This window comes from Urocitellus parryii, chromosome 8 (assembly GCF_045843805.1).
Source record: "Urocitellus parryii isolate mUroPar1 chromosome 8, mUroPar1.hap1, whole genome shotgun sequence".
NCBI classification, from domain to species: domain Eukaryota; kingdom Metazoa; phylum Chordata; class Mammalia; order Rodentia; family Sciuridae; genus Urocitellus; species Urocitellus parryii.
Window position 1 is genome coordinate 10,235,462 of NC_135538.1, and position 22,997 is coordinate 10,258,458.

Consider the following 22,997-nt stretch of genomic DNA (forward strand, 5'->3'; position numbering starts at 1 on the left):
CCTAGGAGCATTTGAGCTCCCATAGGGTTATAAATACATGTCTTATGACAAACATGTTAACAAACAAAGACCTTTAGTCCCTCAATTCAATGAACCAAAAGCAAAAGCCAATCAAACGGAAGTGTAAGTTAATGGTATCCACCTGAAAGCAAAAGATCAACTTTCACATATTCAGGCTAACACCTCCTCTAGGTCTGCCTTATCATACCACCCAGCTAACTGTCTCTCCATGTTTGCGGTAACACAAGGACAAAGACCTATACCTGAACTCATTAATCCACTATCTCTCTATAGAATGTCCCCTCCAAGGTCTTTGGGAACAAGACCTGGTTAGGGTCACCTTGATATTTCCCAGTGACTAATACAAAAGAGTGTACCCAGCAGATATTCTAATCAGTGAGTTAAACTAAAAGAAGTAAACACAACTTACAGTCTGAACTGTTTATCTCTAAAGGGAATCACTTTAATTCAAAGAATTTCATTTTAACAGAAAACTTTGTATTTAACACCATAAATATAAAACGGGTGTACCTGCCACAAAGAGAAGATAACCACAAAAATGAATACCATGAAGACAACACGACAACATTCTAACTGGAGAGTGACACTGTCCCCAACGCCCAGAAAGAAAAAGGGGTGTCAGGGGCCACAAAGTGCCAGGACGGTGCTATGCACAGCGCTGTGAATGTTAACAAATGCTGCTGGACTGGGAACTTTTAAATGGCTAATATATGTTACAAGAACTTCTCAAAGAAAACTTGCTCTAAGTGGGAGAGTAGTGAATAATATTCGATTTTCAACATGTTAAAGGTCACAAAGGGCTTTCCATGCAACTAATACTTGATGCCAAAATTAGGCTACTTGAATTATTATCAATCTTATTATTTAAAAATGCAAATGAATTCTCCTCAGTGCCGAGAAGCATTCTGGTTCCACCAGAGTCACACATCAGCACTAGCATGAGCTCAGGTTTCAGGTGCTGCAAACCTGAAATCCTTGCCCTACTACACAGCAAGCACGTGGATCTGAGCAGCCTCATCAGGCTCCCTCCCCCCTCAGTTTCCTCATCTGGGTCAGAGATGTGAACAATCCACCCGAAGACCAAGTGGGTTAATCCAAGTCAAACAGAGCTGCACACAGGCTAAGTAAGCCCTTCGTAAACATTAGCTACTATTATTATTTGCAAAATGGCCATAATAGAAGGTGCTTGGAGTAAGACCTGGCACAGAGCCTGTTATCTTTCCTGTTTACAAATAAGAAATCAGGCCCAAGAGAGGAGATATCACTACCACAATGCGGATGGTGACAGTGGCAACATCATCCACACTGAGGCACTAAATTCCTGCACTTCCTTAAAAGGGCAAATTGTTTGTCCCTCACAGATCCTCTGCCAGAGCCAAGAACACAGGGCCAGTCTTGGGAAAGAAACCTCCCCGATTCCTGCCGTCCTGAGTGCAGCCCACTCCAGGTGCAGCCACACCCTCTGCTCCTGCAGATAGGCCTGGCACAGCGTGGGCTGCACACAGCGTGTGCAGACCCACAGCCTAGTCTGCAATGCACCCTTTCTAGAAGCTAAACTTTTCAAAAATGCTCTGGCCCCATAAAGAAACTGAAAATAATGCCTGGTAAGCATGGTGAGCTGCTGAGAGCCACAGCCAAATTGGAATGGCCCCTGGCATTTTGCCAGAAGTAATGGTTGAGAGGCAGCCATTAAGATGATGCTGGATTGATTCAATTGTATATAGACCACTTTGGAGTTCCTGTTGAGTTCTCGGGGTTCCGAAAGTGAGTGCACAGGTAGCCTGGTGGAGGGAGTTTCAGCCCGGGTGGAGGGAGTTCCGGTGTGGGGTGCCGGAGAGGAGCATGGTGGTGTTCAGGAGAGTTCCCAGGGAGTGTGTGGAATTCAGGCAATAAAGTTTCCTGTTTGAACATACAAGTGCTTTGTGCTTTGTGGAGGCTCGGTGATTTGTGCCCAGCCAGACTGCGGCAGTGAGCCCAACCTAGGAACTACAAGAGAGATGAAATGTCACAGGGTAGATTGCACAGGCCGGGATGTGAACTAGCCCCTTACCAAGGAGGTCTTGCCGCTTCTCTCTCAGCCCCATTCTTGCACCACACATGTGCTCTGCCCTCCACGCTGAAGGAACTCTCTCCTCCAGGACAGCAAACTCCTACCAGAAGGGAGGGGGGAGTCTGTAGTGTCCAAATGGCTCAGGAACCTTTTGGGGGGCTTTCCTTGATACACACAGTCAACAATCAGCGCTGGGGTGGAAATCTGACCTCCCATGATGTGCAAGCCAAATCTGATTCAACCGTACTGCAGACTCTCTGCTCCGACCTGATGGATCCCACCCGCACAAGACAGAATGCTACAAATGTGACCCGCCATGAAGTGACGTGGCAGGCTCCCAATCTACCAAATGGAGGTGGTAACAGAGGTAAAGGACACACAGCACTGCACACAGTGAAATAAGACAGAGAACCACTCTGTCTGCACAGTCTCCTGGGCATCAAAACTTCACTGGGAATCTCGAGGCAGAGTTAAAAGCACAGCCCCGCAGGCACCAACAGGTTTTATGACAGAGCAGCAGAGGCACAGAGACTTCACTGGAAACAAGGGCCTGGTGAAGATCCCAGCTCACAGCTAATCAGAGGTGCAGACACACCATTAAACATACTGAAATTTTTGCAGTGTGTGGGACAAAAGTCACTGGCTAAAGTCTAAAACTCTGCAAATCCTTTCATTCATTTATTTCAAGTGTTTGCAGAGTTAGTTCAATGTCAGTTCCATCTGACAGGCTTACAGTGGGGGCAAATCCCAGAGCTTGCGTTCTAAGAGGTGAATTAGACAATGAAGATCAATACAGTTCAGTGGTAACACACAGGACGGGGGAATAAAACAGGGACAAGGGAAAGAGGGGTGCGCAGATTCATTTAAGTTGGAGAAGGCATGTTAAAGAAGTCTGTCTTGGGTGAGGGCCTGCCCAGCAGGCAAGAAGAGGGTCCTGGGGAAGGGTGAAAAGAGGGTGAAGGACAGGACAGAGGGTGGAGAGGTGGTGAAGCAGCCCCCCACCCCCGCCTGAGTGAAATGGGGAGACCCAGGAGGACAGTCAGGGTCTGGCGAAGACCCCTGAAAGGACTACTCAGGTTGCTACACTGAAAACAGATGCTGGTTCGTGAGGGTGAGTAGCAAGTCCAGTGAGAACCCATGGTGACAAGGCAAACAGGAGATGGCGGGGTTTGGCCAGGGCAGGAGCCACCGAGGCAGGGATAGGTACCTGCTTCTGCATGCCTTTTAAAGGAAGAATCAATGGGATCGTCTAACAGATTCAAAGGTTGGAAAAAGGGTAACTGGAGTTTTTGCCTGGGCACCTGAAAGATGGAGCTGCCGTTTGTTGGGGCAGAGAGACCACAGAGGAGACATGGGAGGGAAATTTTTACACAAGAGAAACACTCAACTGTCAAGAACAATGCTATGTTTTCTACAAAGACAGTAACCAAAAAGTTCTGCCTCCATAATCTAGAATTCAGAAATCAAATTCATAACCTCTCTTGCCTAGATATGCTCAGGTGACGTAAATTCGGTTAGCTAGACAAAGCATAGCAGATTTTGATTCGGAAGAAAGCACGTCACATGTTGCTGATTTCTGAATTCTGGTGGCTTTTAGCAGCAGTGTAGATTTCCGGGTCAAGCTGGCATCCTCCCAGAGCCCCCACTACATTCTCTGTTTCATACTGTATTGCGGCAGGAAAGCATCCTGTAACTCTTGGACTTACTCTAAGTGTGCTGTGACGAATATGATGTCACAAAGGCTAAGACCAATAACATCTACAGGTCACCAGTCTCCCTCAGTTTACTACTGAAGCCAGTGAGGAAGAAGAATGGGGAGAAATCAGCAAGACCCCCATGAAGAAAGAAGCACCAGCTGGCAGTCCACTGATTTCCTCACCATCAAAATCTGGACAGCTCTTGGAGAATAAGAATCCCGCAGTCTCCATGACCACTGACAAATGGCACAGGATGCGCAGGCAGGAAGAGGAAGGCTCATTTCTTCATGAAGCCCAGGACACTGAGGAGAACCTCCAAAGACTTAAACATCTAAGACAGATGGCAAGTGACTATCAGGTACATGAAAACTGTACTGGAACTTTCAAGGTAATATGCTAATTAAAGAAAAGGAAGCCTCCCCTTTTGGCCTCACATTTTAAGGAAGTGTCTTGAGGTCACAAAACCAACAGGCCAACAATGATTTACCCTCTTTCCTTTTCCCCCGTGTCTCTCTAGAATCAATAAAAACTGTGATACTGATTTTAAAAGAATATCTAATCCTTACTTTGAGACTTCAAGAGCTACTGCTTGCAGGTCTGTTCTCTGTCCTAAGTGGCTGGTGCTGGGAATCCATCCCTGTTTGGCTGCCCTTTCTGTGAGGCATCTAGACAGAGGTTCCCTTCCCAGCAGACATTTGTCCTTAAACCTCCAGGGGACCAGCTACTGCAGCTAGCTGTCCACGGGAGACTGGTTCTGCTAAGACTCAGAGCATTAATAAAACCTAATTGCCTCAATAATGACAGTTTTTTGCATTGAATTCCAATAGTTGCATATTTTTGCTATTAACATTGGTCTCACTTCATTTCTAAATGTTAAATGCTTTATAGAGCTGGATCTGGATCTTAACCTTTGACTAACCTGGAAGAGCCAATTTCATTGGCTGGTTGGTTTGGTACTCTTACTCTGAGCCAAATTCATCTCTCTTTATTGGTATTGACTAATTCTTTGGAATATGGTCTGGTTTGTATATAAACACACTTCTCCACAGAAACTAGGAAGCTGGGTAACTCACACTGTTGTAGATAAGTATCTAGGGACCAAAAGTTCGGTTTGGAGCTTTTTAGGTAGGCAAGGGACACCTGTGTTATACACACACTTCCCACATTCAAATCTTTCAGAAAGGAGAGAAGGCCTCCACAGTCAGATGGCACTGACATCAAGATCCCTGGGCACCTGGGAGCATGTCTCAAGTGCCCTAGGAGACTAGCATTCAGCAGTTTGATACTCAAAGATACACCATTTAATTGCTTCAACTTACCATTTATCATGTTGTTTAGTGTTTGGTTTTCAGGGAACATGGAAGGAATGCAGTTGGTTGATTTTACTGATGTCTATATTGTTAGCTTCATTTGAATTGTTAATATTTTAACATAAATAGCAAAATATCATTCTTAGTGTTTCTCTGGAAAAAGCAAATAAGCAAAATTTATTTATTCAAAATACACTCAAGTAATTCTAATACTACCTAAAATATGCCCTTCAGATTCACATCTCAAAAATAAAACTATAATAGAAATGCTTACAGATATTTTATGTGGAAGTCTATATATGTAGAATACATAGTAGAAACCATATTTATGAGAAAAGAGTACAAACTTCCCAGCATAGAATGGGCACCTCATGCTGTGTATCATCTTCAGGACACCCAGAATAATGTGACGCTCCAGGAAAAAGCAAGAGTATCCACATAAACTTCCTAATACAAAAGCAGCTTTCCAAACTAAAGGTGAAATCATCTCACGTTTTCTCATTAAACCTTCAAGTACAGTCTGATCTTGTCTTGTCTTTCTTTCTTTCAGGAAAAGGGCTAATTATTTAAAAATCAGTATTTAACTCAAAATGTGAGCTCCATTCTGGGTATCCTGAAGATGGTACACAGCATTCAGCCCCACAAACAATGCTACATTAAATGCTTCAAATATGTTTAAATCCAACCACAATATAAAAGGTAAATAAAACCAGTTAAGAATTCTAGAAATTTAAACTTTAAGGAACAAATAAAACTTAGCATATCTACAAATCTTTTAAAAAAATATTTTCTTGGTACAAAACTCCAACTACAGGGAACTTTGGCATCAAAGCTAGTGGCATCTGTTATCTTCTTGGAAGCAGAAATGTGAGGTGTAAATGTGTTTTGTTTGTAAACCTTAAATACCTTCCTGTTCCATGATGAACAACGGAAGAAACCAAGACAAAATGTGGCCAACAAAAGGCTATTGTTTATACAAATGTGCCATCAGCGGAAAGGACTCCAAACATTTCAGGTGCACAGGCAAAACTGTTTGGCTCCAAGTCTCTCAGTAGACAGCAGCTATTCCTGAAATGCTGTAAATAACATAGCTAATGAAATCTCACAGCATTTCTCTATTTTAATGGTCAAAATAATCACCTTCATTTCATTTAGTTGTATATCTGTATACACCTGAAATATATTTAATTACACAGAATGCCACCATCATAGGAACACTGTGTTTTATGTACACGAGTATGAGCACATGTGCACACAGACACAGGTGGTATCTCAGTGAATACAGAAGCTATCAAAAAATTAAGAGTCTGAAAGGAAAACAGATACTTAGCACTCCTCCTCCTCCCCCCAGGCCAAGCCAGTCTTCCTTCTCATCCTGTGACACTCCATCCTATTCCCTCAAAACAGGAGGGCCAAGCTCTTTTTTAGATGAAACCAAAATTCAGTCCTGACTTCTGGCTTCATGTTTATGATCCAGAAATTGAGTCTAAAACAGACATTTCAGGCCAAAATACTGACATTTTTAGGTCTAACTGGACTTTCCTCTCTCCAATCACCCGTACTTTTCAGAGATATTGTTCCAACTATATCAAAACATGATTTGAATTACATTCAAAAGAAAACCACTTTTCCCAGAATAGACCAAAAACATAAAATAACACAGGTGAGAATCCTAGAAATTGTTCAGGCACCTTAATAACCCCAAAGAAAACATTTATTTTAGCCAAACAATTGTGATGTTCATCTCCTTTTTAGAAAGATCCGCTGCCAAAACAAACATTTGCATTGGAAGAAGTGTTTTGGCTGTGAAGATGGTACCAAATAAAATGCTTATGTTCTGAAATAAATATTTCACTCAAAAATCAGAAAAGACAGGCATGGTAGCACACACCTGTAATCCCAGCAGCTCAAGAGGCTTAAGCAGGAGGATCACAGGTTCAAAGCCAGCCTCAGCAACTTAATGAAGTGCTAAGCAACTGAGCAAGAACCTGTCTCAAAATTGAAAAGGGCTGGGGGTGTGCCTCAGGTTGAGTGCCCCTGAGTTCAATCCCTAGTGCCAAGGGGGAAAAAAAAAAAAAAATGCACACACAGCAAAGATACAGCCAAAGGATACAGAAGAAAAATTACAGACACACACTAGAACACCTACTGCTTTTAAAAGTCCTCAAGATATGAATGGTCAAAAAACACAAGGAAAAAATGTTAAACATCTCTAGCAATTAAGAGAAATGCAATTAAAATTACAGTGAGAATCCATCTCACTCCAGTCAGAATGGAAATTATCAAGAATACAAGTAAGAGGCTGGGGATGTGGCTCAAGCGGTAGCGCGCTCGCCTGGCATGCGTGCGCCCGGGTTCTATCCTCAGCACCACATACCAACAAAGATGTTGTGTCCGCCAAAAATTAAAAAATAAATATTAAAATTCTCTCTCTCTCTCTCCCTCTCTAACTCTCTCTTTAAAAAAAAAAAAAAAAAGAATACAAGTAACAAAAAAATGTTGGTGAGGATATGAGAGGAAAGGTACGCTTATACATCCCTGGTGGGACTGCAAACAGGTGCAACCATTATGGAAAGCAGAATGGAGATTCCTCAGAAAACCTGGAATGGAACCACCATATGATCCACTTATCCCACTCCTTAGTCTATACCCAAAGGATTTAAAATCAGAATACTAGAGTGGTGCAGCCACATGAATGTTTATAGCAGCTCAATTCATAAGAGCCAAGCTATGGAACCAACCTAGGTGGCCTTCAACAAATGAATAGATAAAGAAAATGTGGTATATATACACATGGAATATTACTCGGCCATAAATAAAAATGAAATCACGGCATTTGCTGGTAAGTGGACAGATGGGAGAATATCATGCTAAATGAAATAAGCCAGTTCCAAAAAAACCCCAAAGACTGAACATTCTCTCTGATACCTGGATGCTAACTGACAACAAGGGAGGGTGGGGAGAGGAAGAACAGAAGTCCACTGGATTAGACAAAGGGAAGGGAGGAAGAGGGAATGGAGAGGACAGTAGAATTCATCAGACATAACTTTCCTAGCCTTGTATTTGAATACACAACCAGGGTAACTCCACATCGTGTATAACCAAAAGAATAGGATCCTAATTAGAATAAGCTATACTCCATGCAGGTGCAACATGCCAACATACATTCTACTGTCATGTATATCTAAAAAGAACAAATACAATAAAATAAATTTTTAAAGTATTCTTCAAAAGAACTTGTTTTTAATTCAGTTTTTACTTTAACTTAAAGTACTAAGTTCAGATGAGTCATCATAACAAAAATAACTAATGTCTATTTAATTTTGTCACTTTCAACAATGACCATATTCCACGTTTTGTTGCAAAGGTCTTCACAATACAGATTGTTTTACAAACTACAAATGTCACAGTTTCCTGTGATGAACCACCCATGAACTTACATGTCTGGCTTTGATTTCTTTCGCTTTCCCCATTTTATAATTCCAACAGGCACCATACTATCAGACCTCAACAACAAGGTAAGAGCAGTAAAAAACGCCAACCCCAAACTCAAGACCTCAGGGAAGAGCTCAGACTGCACCACTGAAACCAGTTGGGGACACACACACACACACCTTCTATAGCCTACTTTTCCTCGGTGTTATTTTACATAAAATTCTTCTTTGCAAGTTGGTAAGGGTCTATGTACACATTTATGATCACAGATGACAAGAAAAATGAAACAAAACACTTGTTTATCCATATCCCTGTCAGTAAAGACTACCTCTATGTCTATAAATTAAAAACTCAAAAGAGTCAAATCCCAGCAACTTTAAGGATTAAACATCTGTGTAGCTATGCACTAGATGAAGTCAACCAATGTGCTTCTGCTAACCATCCCCAGGTTTGAATTCCGGGAGCCTGGAGGCAGAACATTCTCCACAGAGGCATAGAAAATTCATTTCCCCTCTCAACTCAATAAAAACCCAAGTAGACTAGTTTTTAGGGAACCGTGCAAGACTAATCTGTTTAGGCATGTATTTGCCTGATGAGAGAGAAAAACAGCAAGTAAAAGACCACAAATCTAGTTCCAGTTAATACAGACTAAAACAATATACTATTATCACGTCATGCTTCAACGACCCAGTCATGAGTTTATTTCAAAAATAAAATTATCACCATATAAATCAAAATTCACCAAGTTAATACTAAAATCAAACACTCGGTGGCCAGTTCTTCCTGACCCTCAGAGACAAAAAATAAACAGAGATCAAATCCATGCTAAATTTCACAAAAGCACTGCAGTTGTTTTTTTTTTTTTCCCCCAACAGAATACTTATTTAAAATTCCTATCACAGGAATGGAATGCCAGCCAGGAATCAAACTGTGACCCCTGAGCCAAAGAAAACTTACCACTCAGCTGGTAAGTGGGCAACTCAATTTACAAACTTGAATTCCTACATTTTAATCCTTTGCAAAAATATATGAGCAATATTAAATGAGCTGGATTCGGCTCATTAGAGGTTCACAAACCAAACACAGAAAGCTTTGGAAGGCATCCAAAGCAAAGTCATGCCTAGGTGGTGATGTCCACTCGATAAATATTCAATGTCATAATTATCGTCCAACTCTTTCCCTCAAGAACATTAGTAGCCATAACTACAATAATGCTCATCCAATTACATTAATCCTTGGAGAAGAAGGATAGGACCAGCAGCCAATCAGTGATAGGACCTTGTCTGTGGACACATTCATAACTTCCAAAATTTACAAACAGTAACTCCATTGAAAATTCCTCAAAGAACACAGGCTAAAACTAACAAAATTAAATGCAAGTGAGTTCTCTAATAACCTTTGCTCAACCTTGTTCAATAATTCCTTCCCATTTCAAATCTACTAAGGTCACATGGATTTGGACTTGGTATTATAAAAGCTGTATGTCTTCTTTAAAATATTGCACACATTCAAAAATGTATACCCAGTTTAGTCTTTTAAATTTCAAAAAAAAATACTGTGTTTCAGAACTATTATAACTACATGAAAGGGTGAAAAAGCAGCACAGATTATTTAGATCCTAGATTATGATCAATTCAATCTGAAAGCTGGGCATTACTGCACCAGGATAGTTTCTTATCAGATCCACTATTTTCCTTTCACTATCAGAAAGATCTGAGCATTTCTTTCTGGTCAGCAGCAGTAAAATACCTGATATAAAATCTTAATTAAAATTAAGATTTGTTATAAAGGTATTCATAATATGGATCTTTCTACAAACTAAAAAATTCATGCTTTCCCATTATAAACCACTTTTGGACTTAGCTCTCTCATTTTGCTTTTTATTTACTTATTTATTTTCACTTTACCACTTAGCTGAATCCTCCGCCCTTTTTTTCTTTTCTTTTTTTTTTTAAAGGGGGGATGGTGGTTGTGGCTCAGTGGTAGAGTGCTTGCCTCGAATGTGTGAGGCACTGGTTTGATTCCCAGCACCACATATAAATAAAAAATAAAGGTCCATCAACAATAAAATGAATAAAATTTTTTTTTTAAAAAAAGACAGGGTCTCACTAAGTTGCTAAGGCTGGCCTCAAACTTGGAATCCTCCTGCCTCAACCTCCCAAGTTGCTAGACTACAGGGGTGCACCACCACAACTGGCTCATTTTGCTTTCCTTCTCTTCCCCATTTTATAATTCCAGATCCACTATTTGCTGAAATACTAGGATAATCGTCATCAATTTGCCCCTTCAAATAAATCTAAAAGTTGTTTGATTATTAAAATATAAAAGTCAGAATTGTTAAATGAAACCAAGAAGCTAAGACAAATGAGATTGCTCTATGTATCTGTGTAGGTCCTCTTTGTTTGGAAATAATAAAAAGAAATTTCCTAATAATCATGCTTCACACACTCCATTTGTGTGACTCTGACTGTGATTCTGCAAACTAAGCCAAGGTCTCAAACTTCTAAAAAGGACTTTGAAAACAACTTTCCAAGGCCACTTCAGGGGAAGTGGTGGAAAAAGAAGGCACAGACTCAAGAGGGACAGGGCAGTAGGCACTGTCTGGCAGCCCTGCCACTCCTCACAACCCTCCGCCTCTTCCCCACCCCTCCCCAGCCACCCCAGTGGCCAGAGGCTACACAGAACTGTCAATCCCAGTACAAACAGCTGTTGGCTTCTTCCCCTCACAAAAAGGCAAAGTAGCTCTAAATTAAAACAGGAGTTGGGGGGCTGCTGAGACACGGAAACCCAATCACTTTTCACATTTACAAATTACCTCCCTCTCACAATTAGCAAGCACTACTAAGGACTTTGATTCTAAGAAGCAAAATATTGCTGAAAGAAATTAATAATGTCGAGAAAATTAAGAGTACAGTTCAGTATGCAACTGAATTGACAGCATTCCCAGTAACTGATCTTTAATAACTGCAGAGTGAAATCTTCAAACAATAACTACAGGTTGTTTAAGGAATCAACAGCTAGGACTCCGGAGACTGAGCTCCTTTTATCTTCCTCCATAAAGATAAAGAGGAAAGACAGTACTCAGCCTCAAAGGGAAGGCTGGGAGGCAACTTACTGGTGAACTTTTAGTATCCAGCCCTGGACCACTGAAGTCTGAGACACCTTCCTCCACACCCACTGTAGAGAGAAAAACTAGTTCGGTCCAGCTTTTCCTCCCCCCCTGCCCTCAGCAGATTTTTGATCAAATATAGGGAAGCATGTCCTGAGAGGAAGGGTGTCAAGCCCTGGAATGGGTTCCGGGCAGCCTCCTGGAATGCCCCAATCTGCACAGCAAAACCCCAAGGGTATCAGCCTCCCCACTCCCTGGGGGCACGAGGCACAGCACAGCAATTTGGAAATACCCCTTTCTGGGGTTCCCAGAAACTAAATACCCTGACAAGTCCGAATCTACTTTAGTCTTTTCCCAATTTCATGCTCCTCGGGCCAACATAATAAGGAGTATCAGAGAGGTTGGAGGTTTAGATTGCCAGGTGACTGGTCATTTATCCTAACTTCATTGATTCTGGAGAAAAATGCAAAAATTAGATCTTTTGCTGTAGAACTCATTAAGATCTAAGACAACAGATCAAATCCTCATATGAAATACAGAAACCTTTTTTAAAAGTTATACAGGAAATGCTTTATTAAGAAATAAAAAAAAATTAAGCTGGCAATATCTTCATGGACAAGACCTTTTGAATGGCTTGAAAGGTCACCAGAAGGAAATCTGTTCACAGCTCTGAATTTGACACAGTCTGACCTCAGAAATGTAAGAATGCCAAGTTACTTTATAGAGCTCAGATCTATATAATTTTCTGAAAAATTATGATGCAGTCCATCTTTCAAATACAATCAGCACTACTAGCCTTCTACAAAACCGGGATTTTTGTCTACTTTGTTGTATAAAGTTCAACATTACAAGATTTTAAAGGTCATGATAAATTAATGATTTTTACTGTTTCATCAAGAATGATAACTAAAAGAGCAGGGAGCTGTGGCGCACTCCTATAACCCCAGCAGCTGGGGAGGCTGAGGCAGGAGGATAGTGAATTCAAAGCAAGCGTCGGCAATGGTGAGGTACTAAGCAACTCAGCGAGAGTCAGTCTACATAAAATGCAAAATAGGGCTGGGGATGTGGCTCACTGCCCCTGAGTTCAATCCCTGGTACCAAAAAAAAAAAAAAAAAAAATCAATGAAATGCCCCCTAATTCTCTTAACACCAATCTCAGGTTGACAACAAAAGACAAAGAGCAAAAAAGAGAGGCAGGGAGAAAAACCAGCACCCACCTGCTGCTGTGGGTACTGCAAGGCTCCCAGGGCCCCTGGGGCCCGGCCCTGCATGCCAAGGGGGTACCGCTGTGCGCCGGGGGGACCGTAGGAGCCTCCTGGGTACGGGCTGCTCTGCTGCGCCTGGGAATGAGGGTTGCTGCTCATCCCATACAACTGGGGCCTCTTCATCACCATTGGATCCATTGGACTCCCCTGTGAAGAATAAGCAGAGAATAAAGGTTATTCATTTACTGTTTATCACAAACGCAGAAGGTTTTGTTGTGTATTTAACACATGTGTTTAAAACACTACTGTCCTAATTTTTTAAATTTTGAAAATATGTTTAAAAATGACCTGACAGAAGTGCAGAAGAACATTAAGAAAACATCCCGATGGCTGATAATCGCACCCCCTCCCAACTTTCAGGAAAGTTTTAACAATTAAGAGTGATCAGGAGTAAATAATACAATTTAAGATTTTTCCATCCTAAGCATCTAAAATTCTATTGTGCACATAGAAAATGAACATACAGCTAACCCCACTCGGCTCCTTTTAACTTACTAGTAGTAAGGGCAAAGGATAAGAGTGATTTAGCAACACTTTAGGACTTCAAAGTGTCCTTACAACAAGGGTATTTTTTAGACCTGAGCCTGCTAGTCCTGATGAAGCATTAGTGCATCAAGAGTGTTCATTAAAAAGTGAAAGGTCAGATTTTAGATAATACAAAATGTCTAGGATAAAATTTTTCAAAGATCACCAGTAGTTGCAGACTATGAGTCATAAGCCACCTTCCCTGTTCAAGCAAGCATCTTACCAAACATAATCAGCTCAAAACTAGATTCCAGATTTTATTTTTGGTCTGGTGAGTCAGTCCTAGCCTCAGGGCCAAGGCCATCAGGGAGGGTCAGGAGTCAGCCTCAGCAGAGCCTTCTCGCCCAGGGCACAGGCAGGGCTGAGCAGTGCAGGGAATCCCTGGCCCAGGGCTATGAAGGCCAGCCGCCAGCAGCACAGACTCTTCCATCCAAGATCTGACACAGATCCCTACACAACTCTAAGGACATGGGGACTCAGGAAGGCTTGACCATTTCCCGGCTGAATGGGAATAACAGGTTCAAGGTGGGGAGGCGCTGCACCAGCCCGGCTCAGGGACACCAACTGCCTGGAGAAAATGCAAGCAGGGGTCCAAGCAAAGCAGGAGAATCAGAGAAGTGGAAGGACACAGAAGCCAGAAAAAGGGTGAGCTTTACAAGCCACTCAGATCACCTCTTATGAATGAACCACAGAGGGCTTTCCCAGAGCACCAGCATTTCCTGCGGGAAGTGGCTGACAGCAGCTCAAGGGCCTCCCTGGGCTGGGAGGCTGTGGGCCTGACCTGGCAGCTATGAAGAGGACAGGGCTTGGACTGGGGAGTGGCAAGGTATCATCTGGTGGGAAGTAGGGAGTGGAAGCCAACTCTGCTTACACATGAAAACTGAGGCTCCAGGGGGAAATCCTGATGAAAACACACACGTTTGCAGCTTGGGGACCCAAAAAATAAGTTGGGGCTCAGCAGTAGCACACTGGCCTGGCATCTGTGAGGCTCTGGGTTCGATTCTCAGCATTACATAGAAATAAATAAATAAAATAAAGATCTATCAATAACTAAGAATATTACAAAGAAAATATGTAGGGGAAACCAGCAGGGGGTTTCTCTTTTATTTACTATTATTTCTCCAGGGCAAAGTCAAAAGGTGCACTTGGCACATAGTAAATGCTTAATAAATACTGGATGAATTAACATCATGAAGCAAGCAAAACCCATTAACTTTATCCAGGAAGACCACGAGAAAAGAAAACAATGGGTAGAGAAATTCATCTTAGAGAACATCACTAATTAAGTAAAAGGGAGGAAAATGAGCCCATAGAGGGAAAAAGAATGGTGAGGAAATGTAGTCAGATTCCAGACAGTGGAGTCACGGGAGAAAAGGCAGTCACCCGTGGCAACAAAACATGCTCGTCAATGCACAGCTGGGGTCCACTGAGGTGAAGTTATAAAAGCTTTCCCTACTTGACCACAGATACTTGGGGAGCTCAGCAAGGGCATTCTCAATGCAGAGAACAGAAACTGGAGGTATAAAGAGCCCCCCCCCCCCGCAGTGAGACCCCCCCCCCCAAGCCAGGAAGCTATGAACTGCCAGTTCTGCCCCATTCACTCCTTGCCCCAAGAGGGTGTGTGGCCATTTTCCACTCCTGCATCTTGGTCACCGCTGTTCATTTTAAGGACATGACTGTGTACCGACTTCAATGACTTTATCAGTGACCATGCTCACTGTGCCGGACACTGGAAGCAGAAACACAAATGGCTTGGGTGGCTGCCTGGGCAACTACCCTGGCTTTTGCTGAAGGAGAGGGGCTTAGACCCTGAGGGAGGGAGAGACCTCCCTGGAGGCAGGCTGCCAAAGGTGCAGCTCACAGGCTCTGCAGGACACAGCTGAGCTTGACCTTGAGGGAGGCAGAGGAAGGGTCAGAAGTGACCCACCCAAGTGGACCACGTGAAAGGACACAGGGGCAACAGGTGAGCTGTCCTAGGCCCCACCTCCTCCAAAGAAAAGTTCTGCTCCAAATTCACAGTGTCAGCAGCCGAGGAAAAGTCTGTAAGGACGGAGGGCAGTGCGTGGTTCTGCTCCAGCGACACTGACTGTTGGCCTCAGATCAGACCCACACGTGACCTCCCCACGTAACTCCAGAATCCAGGACCCAAGTTCTCGAAAGTTCTCGAAAGATTTTTCAGATTAGAATAGATGCCTGAGAAAAGCAAATCTAATACCCTCCAGATTTTCTTTCAAAAGACGAGACAAAGCCTTCTATGGAGGTGTGAAGCCCAAGACTGAGCTGGTGATTTCAAAACCAGCCTGGGGTATGCGTGGCCTACCAGGAGGCTGAGAGAATTAACATTCCAGGCCCAGTGTCCACCACAGGGCCCTGCAGCAGCCCTATCTCCACGTTCAATCTGCAGAGCCCAAAGCAGAGGAAAGGTCTACTCTTTCACTTTAAGTAGTGCCAGACCAGACTGACTTAATTAAAGCAGAAATTTAGGTAGAAAAATGACTGGAATGTCTATATTTTAAGGCTATAGGCAACAGGGCAGCAAATTCATCTTATCAGTGACTAAAACTGTATTGTAATCTCTGTCTCATCTTTGCCAGCAGTTTTCCCAGTCCTGCTTAAAATTCAGTTAATTTGCGCTGTCAAACTGTTAGCTTAACCTGAGATTCCTGAAAATCAAAAGCATGAAATACAGATTATCAATACCTCTCAAAAGGCTTGAAAACAGATACTCCTCTACTGCAAATTCTTTCATTTTAACCTTCTCTTATGTTCTATTATTAAATATTTACCCATAATCCACATTCATCCCACTGCATATTCTCACTATTTTTAACATTAAATATGTAGAACTGCAATATCTCGACCCCTCCCCGACTTTTCACTACTAGCTCTTTAAAACACCAAAAAACAAATCAAATCTAAGCCTTTTCAAGAAATTCAAATGCAAGTTGTTCTTCATCTTCACATTTAAACTGAAACAATTATATATTTTTTATCATCTCTCCTCCTATCAATATATTTTCAGAGGATGACCATTGCATTTCTCACAGAAAATCTATGCTCTATCAGATATATCACCCACATTAAGAATGGTCCTAGCCAGGCACAAGTGCACACCTATAATCCCAGCTACTCAAAGGCTGAGACAAGAGGATCCCAAGTTCAAACCAGCGTGAGCAACTTAGTGAGACTCTGTATCAAAATAAAAAGGCCTAAGTGTGTTAGCTCAGTGGTGGAGCACCCCTAAGCTCAGACCTCAAATATCTACCTAAACAGGTTATTCCCAACGTGCATTCCCCAACTGCTGCAGTCTGCATTTCAATTTCATGAAGACAAGAGTTTTGAAGGCCACAGGATACAACACGATTTTCAAAGAGCTCTTGGCCCGAATAGTCTGGTTTTAGTTACTCAGCTTCTACTGCAATCTGATTTTTCCCCCCTCTTAAATATTTTTTTAGTTGTCAATGGACATTTATTTTATTTATTTATATGGGGTGCTGAGAATCGAACCCAGTGCCTCACACATGCCAGGCAAGCACACTGCCACTGAGCCACCACCTCAGCTCCCTAATTTCATTTCCTGATGAGGCCTTCTGATAATTCCTCTATATTCAAATGAGCTTTTGGACACACATACACATCCTGGCCTGTGTCTCCTTTTGGTGCTAAGTTGTTCCAAGAGCCTCAAGTTTCCAACCAAGGAAGAAGTGCAATGTGTACAGATTCTAAGCAGACAAGGTAGATTGTTAAATGGGCTCTCAGGGGCAAATCTGGGAATCCAGTTACCTTTTTAAGATTATCCAAGTTAAGCCGGACAAAGTGGCACAAAACCTGTAATCCCAGCAGCTAGGGAGGCTAAGGCAGGAGGATTCCTAGTTCAAAGCCAGCCTCAGCAACTTAGCAAGGCCCTAAGCAACTCAGCAAGACCCTGTGTCTAAATAAAATATTTTTAAATGGCTGGGGATATGACTCAGTGGTTAAGTACCTCTGGGTTCAATTCCCCTACCAAAAAAAAAAAAAAAAATGGAAAGATTATCCAAATTAAAGGACAATTTACTTACACACTTCTAATATACTTCAGATACACTTTACACTTTTTATAGTCTTTCAATATCATTCTTTTAGAGTCAAGTTATCTATATAACCATATTTGTTCCTAAACAGTGAATTAAGAAGAGTTTATTAAAAATTCCCTTAAGATTTTCTCAGCCCTATACCTTAAACTACAAATTGAAGAGAGGCTTTACAAAACTCCACAGAAAGAAGAACTACCACATCTTGTTCTGCAGTTTTATCTGCACATCTGGATTAAACAAGAACTCACAGAAAGAAACCCCTCTTCCTTTGAATCACTGGGGAAACGCTCCTTTACTGGGAACTAAAGGAAACTTTGGAAGCAATACTCCATTATCTAGAAAACAGGCAAAAACAGTCTCACCTGGTGAGAGTAAATGAATACTGGAACCAACAGGTATAAAACAGAGTCAAACTCCTTCCAACGACAACTACTGATGAGCCTCGACACCTTGTTCCCCCTGTGGCACCCCTGCTCCAGCGGGCAGGAGCTCCTCACTCAGGCACAAGTCACCAACGTGCTCTGAAGCTGGCGGACTCACAGCCTTGTATCACCACTTACTACCACTCTGTGACCTTGAATAAGAAACCTGTTTCTCGGTTTTCTTATTCACAAATGGGAAGAAACAATGTCTACCCTCACAATTATGCTGAACATCAAATTAATTAGAACTTAGTACGTAGGACCTCAGAGCTGAAAAGATCTAACATGGATCTGGAAGCCCGCAGTCATCTATTATGTGTTCAGAGAAGAAAAACCGAAAGGACCAGACTATGCAACAGTCACAGAAGTTGGGAACAAGCTGTACCAACAGAGTGGGGGTATGTAGAGACATGCAGAAGTAAGGCATATTTTTTCAATTGTGACGCACACAATTACACTTATGTGAAAACTTTGCTGAAAATGATCAGGGCTGCCACAATGACCTGTAAATAGCTGTCATATTGGGAAGCAAAGTTGACTTTTCCATAATGACATCTAAATTCAGCTCTAAAAGGCCTCCTTCCCCTAAGCACGCTACAAACACAACTCTGGCTTCCCGCAGCAGGGGAAGGGGCTGTGACCAGCTGTCTTTGTCCAGCACTTGTCTTCCTCTCCTGCACCCAGCCACCCTCTGAGGGCCTGATGGGCCCACTCCTGCCATCCTGTCCCACCAGCAACCTTCGCAACCTGTGTGCCCCTTCACTGCACCCCAGCAGCACTCCTGTTGATGGCACACCTGCCAGGGATCTCCCAGATGCCACCATGTGACAGCCTTCTAAGTTGCCTCATTTGTTATTTCACTCCTGTACCATTTTTCCATTTTTCATGTTCGACTTCTAACCTCCCAATGTCATTTGAAACCAAATTGCAAGTGTCCAGATTTTACACTTCTTTACATCTAGCGGGATCATTTGTTTACTCAGAACTGCTTGGGCATGCTGACTGACCACACCAACGTTCTCAAAAATAAAAATCCAACATCACTTACCAGCTAGACCTTGCGGGCTATACATACATGCAGCAGACACACAGATAGTTGGTCACTCTTGATCAAGTTCTTCTAAAGGCTTTAAGTCCATTTATCAAAAATGAGCAGGACGCCAAGGTTCTCTGCTTTCGTTTTTTAAAGAGCACCTGGTCTTCTTCAAGCCACAAAATACCAACGTTCTCAGCTACCACAGAGACAATGACCAGTGACTCTCATGCAGGCTGACACAAGGGCGGCTGTGAATGACAGAACCCCGGGGGGTTCACATCTGATCATCAAACAGGGACAAAAAAAAAAAAAAAATGTACAGCCCTGCATCTGAAACGGTCTGGTTTTATTTACAACTCACGACAATAGCACCTGTTTACTAAGATGGACTAGATGCCAGACCTTCCGACCTGGCATCAATATACTCTTTCTTTTGTCAACACAGGACTGTCTGCCATGTTCTCCAATGGTCCAGGAGGAAAATGAAAAGCAGTGTCCCAGGATAACAGAGAAAACAGGAAAAAGGGTTATACTGTTGGCTCTTCAAAAAACCATCAAATTATTGGTGCCCCCTAACCATGATGCCATTAGCAATGTCGAAGGAGAGGTCAATAAAGACCCCAAAATACTCATGTACTTAGAGGACCACTCTCAATTTTTTTGGTCTTAGTTTTGGTTTGCACTTAAGATATTGAGAATATATATATTTGAGGAACTGTGAATGACATTTGAAGGAAAAGGGCATGAGAAGAGAATCTTTTGTTTCAGGGAGGCATTTAGGCAATTTTTACTTTTGCAACTTTGAAATGAACATGTTTTGATGTTAATTTTAAATAAATTAGTTTTTCACATATATGTACTCATTAGACAAGTCAGAAGCAGAAGACACACAATATTTTTTCCCAGCTACATTTTAAATTTTTTCTGAGCCTAAAATAAAATACTATTGGATTCTTATTTTATAGTATTCATATTATTCATAAAATATTGTGATAACCTATGCATAAAGTAACTTTTCATAAACTACCAACTAAAAGTAACAGTCTGAGACTATCAACTGTGGGTCTTAAGTCTCAGGGATATGCTAAAAATAAATTGCATCCATGATGTTTGAATGTTCAAACTTTTATCAGTTTGATCCCCCATCTCTAGAAACTCATCCAAAGATCCTGATTTTCATTATCAAATAATGACAGTATCACCCATTTCCAAAGCACAAAGTACATTCTTTCATGATCATAATTCTTAAGACATCCTTCTTAAGAATTCAGCAATGGAACAGAACCTTAGAACTTAAAAGAACCTCACTGGTCCATACCTGAAGTATGCAAGAGTCCCCCAGTAGTGTCCACAACTTCAACGCCATGGATTCTCTCCTTCTCTCTACCTGAGTCATTTGTACCCACGAGCTTTATTTTGGTTCTCTGGGAAATCATATGAAACATGTACAGCTATTTCCTTTTTCTGAGAGAAATATGACCATCCTTACTGCTCTTCACACCAAAGCTTTATGGTGAGGTTCTTGGTTCCTTTCTTCTAGAACCTACTTTGGTACTCACGCAGCCTAAGATCTTTGCGTTCTCTAGCCAGCCCATACCACCTCAGTTGTGTCAGAACCCGCCTTCCCTACATCTCACATCAGACAATTGGGTTGTTGACCCTAGTGCAGAAGTTTGTCTTTATCTCTGCTGCTTTTCCTTTTGCTTATTTCTGGTCACTGTTTCTATCCTGATGCATTATCTATTTTTAAGATCCTCATTCTGAGATCCAACATAATAACTGCATATTCCTAGCTTGACATCAATCACCAATGAGATCAGGATACCATTTTATTCAAGTCTCCATGCACGTGACTGATACAAAAACTGTTAAGAGGTATGTAGAAAAAAACAGGGCCTTGGGCTGATCCTGAGACTCATTCACAAAGACCAACCTAAATCCTGGAATCTGCATCTCAGGGAAGACCCTCATCAGAAAGCTTCCCATCAGACCCGGCACCCCTCCCACCCTTGCACCCCTCCCGCCCCTGCCCTTCTTGTACACAAGCACAAGGACCACCACATCTGCCTCCCAGCAGCAACTCCTGCCCGTTCCACACTCCTGCACCTTCTCTAACACACAAAAGAAAGAATCCAAGAAGGTTCTAAAACAGAATGAGAGGCAAAGCATAGGAGAAAAGACACAGGACTGAGAGTTAAATAACCCCGGACATAAATCCTGCCTATGTCACTTATTAGCTAGGTAATTCATGATTTAATACAGTCATATTCACCTCGGAGTGAATTGGGGGTTAAATGAAATACCATAGAATTTTTCAATAATAAGAACTTTCTAGACCTCTTTTCTTTTCCTCTTCAAGTATTAGTGAACTGAAATCCAACCAAAATCAATAATTTAACCTATTTATTTTTTCGTCTCCCCAGCAGATTTTCATTTAAAGGTGAGAGGGTTGTCCTATTTATCTCCGCACCCCTAGCACTTAGTACAACGCCCATTACAACATTAATTAAACGATTAATGTTGAAGAGAGAAGGCAACAGCTTCCTAATACAGCATGGCCAGTTAAACAGCTGGACTTTACCTAGAATGGAGGCTTTCTTAATGGCCAGTAGGGACAAGAGACAAGGGTCTAACACTGCAGACAAACCTTCACCTTCCACAAATTCACATAGGCCATTACTTCCACTATCTCCCATGCCAGCATCTCCCAGTGTCTCCCTCGACTGGTGTCTCTGAGGCCTAGAGCTCTACACCCAACGGCCACCCGACATTCCCACTTGGACGCCCACAGGACACTCCACCTATCTGTGACCCAAGTGAAAGTACCCTGTCCAGTTCCAACTCCCTTCTCTCCTCCCACATCAACCCCCTGGACCCCCATTTCTCCATCTACAAGGTTCCCCTCAGAAAGCCCTAGCAGTGCTCTTCACAGCGCTAACCGCATTCTGCAATGGTATTTGTTTGGTGAGACTACTGCCAACCCTCCTTCTGTGACCTAAACCACCCTACAGGAACATGAATGGTGAGTGGGAAAAATAAATACCAACCCTCCTACCTTTGCACCCAGGTACCGCAGAGTAACTCCAGAAAGTGAGACCACTGTGGTTCCCCAGTGTTTGCCTGATTTTTATAAACTGACAAAAATCTATTATTAATTTAAATCCCCCAAAGCTCAGCAGCTTGTAAGTCAATTCAAAGAATAAAATACTATCTGGCTAAACTATACTTTTAAATTTAGTTTAGCAAATGTAATAATTTTATGAACAAATGAGAGTGCATATATATTGTTTACTTAAAGAGTAAATTAGATCTAAAAGGAGTATCAAAATAGCAGTAGAATATATTTCCATTTTCTCTCAAATTTGTTTTTCCCGTCACCCAAAAAATTATAAAGCTTTTATCACAGCATTACCGTTTTCTTACATTTAAACCTCTAAGCACGCCACATTGTTCATATTCGTGTGTCATTGCTGACAGTCTCATAGCAAGCTCTTACTTAAAAAAGAATGACATGGTGCATTTCCACATAAATACAGGCTTAAATCAAGAAGGGAAGATTTGTGTGCATGTGTCCAATTCCAGCCCCACCACTTGTAGCTGTGTGGGGCTGAGGAAAGCCACCAGTGAACTCATCCACACACTAAGAACACCATCACTCTTGGCAGGAACTTCTTACACAAGTGGAGATACTACATACCACTACTTGGCCCTTAATAGACATTTTTTTAAAAAATATTTATTCTTAAGTTTTAGGTGGACCCAATATCTTTATTTTACATTTATGTTGTGCTGAGAATTGAACCCAGTGCCTTGTGCATGCTAGGCGAGCACTCTACCACTAAGCCACAGCCCTAGTCCCCTTAATAGACTTTTAATAAGGACAGGTTTAAGTACCATGATTAATGGGGGGGGGTATAATTCCAGAATAGTCAATATGAGGTATGGAAACCCTCCAGTCTTCCACCAGTGCACAGAAGATGGACACTGCCAATCAGTCCTAGCATTCATTTCTGAGTCCCCAGTGAAGCTGCAAGCAGCCACTATCAGTTACCAC

General features: G+C 42.0%; 1 protein-coding gene across 5 annotated transcripts in view; it reads right to left on the reverse strand.

Moving 5' to 3' along the window:
* The window catches only part of Arid1b (AT-rich interaction domain 1B), a 397,185-nt gene that overhangs the window by 338,513 nt on the left and 35,675 nt on the right, over window positions 1-22,997 (reverse strand). For all 5 annotated transcript variants that reach the window (XM_077802067.1, XM_077802070.1, XM_026393857.2 and 2 more), the window contains exon 2: window positions 12,840-13,034. In XM_077802067.1, coding sequence (XP_077658193.1) covers window positions 12,840-13,034 — 195 coding nt within the window. The remainder of the gene's footprint in view (window positions 1-12,839; window positions 13,035-22,997) is intronic.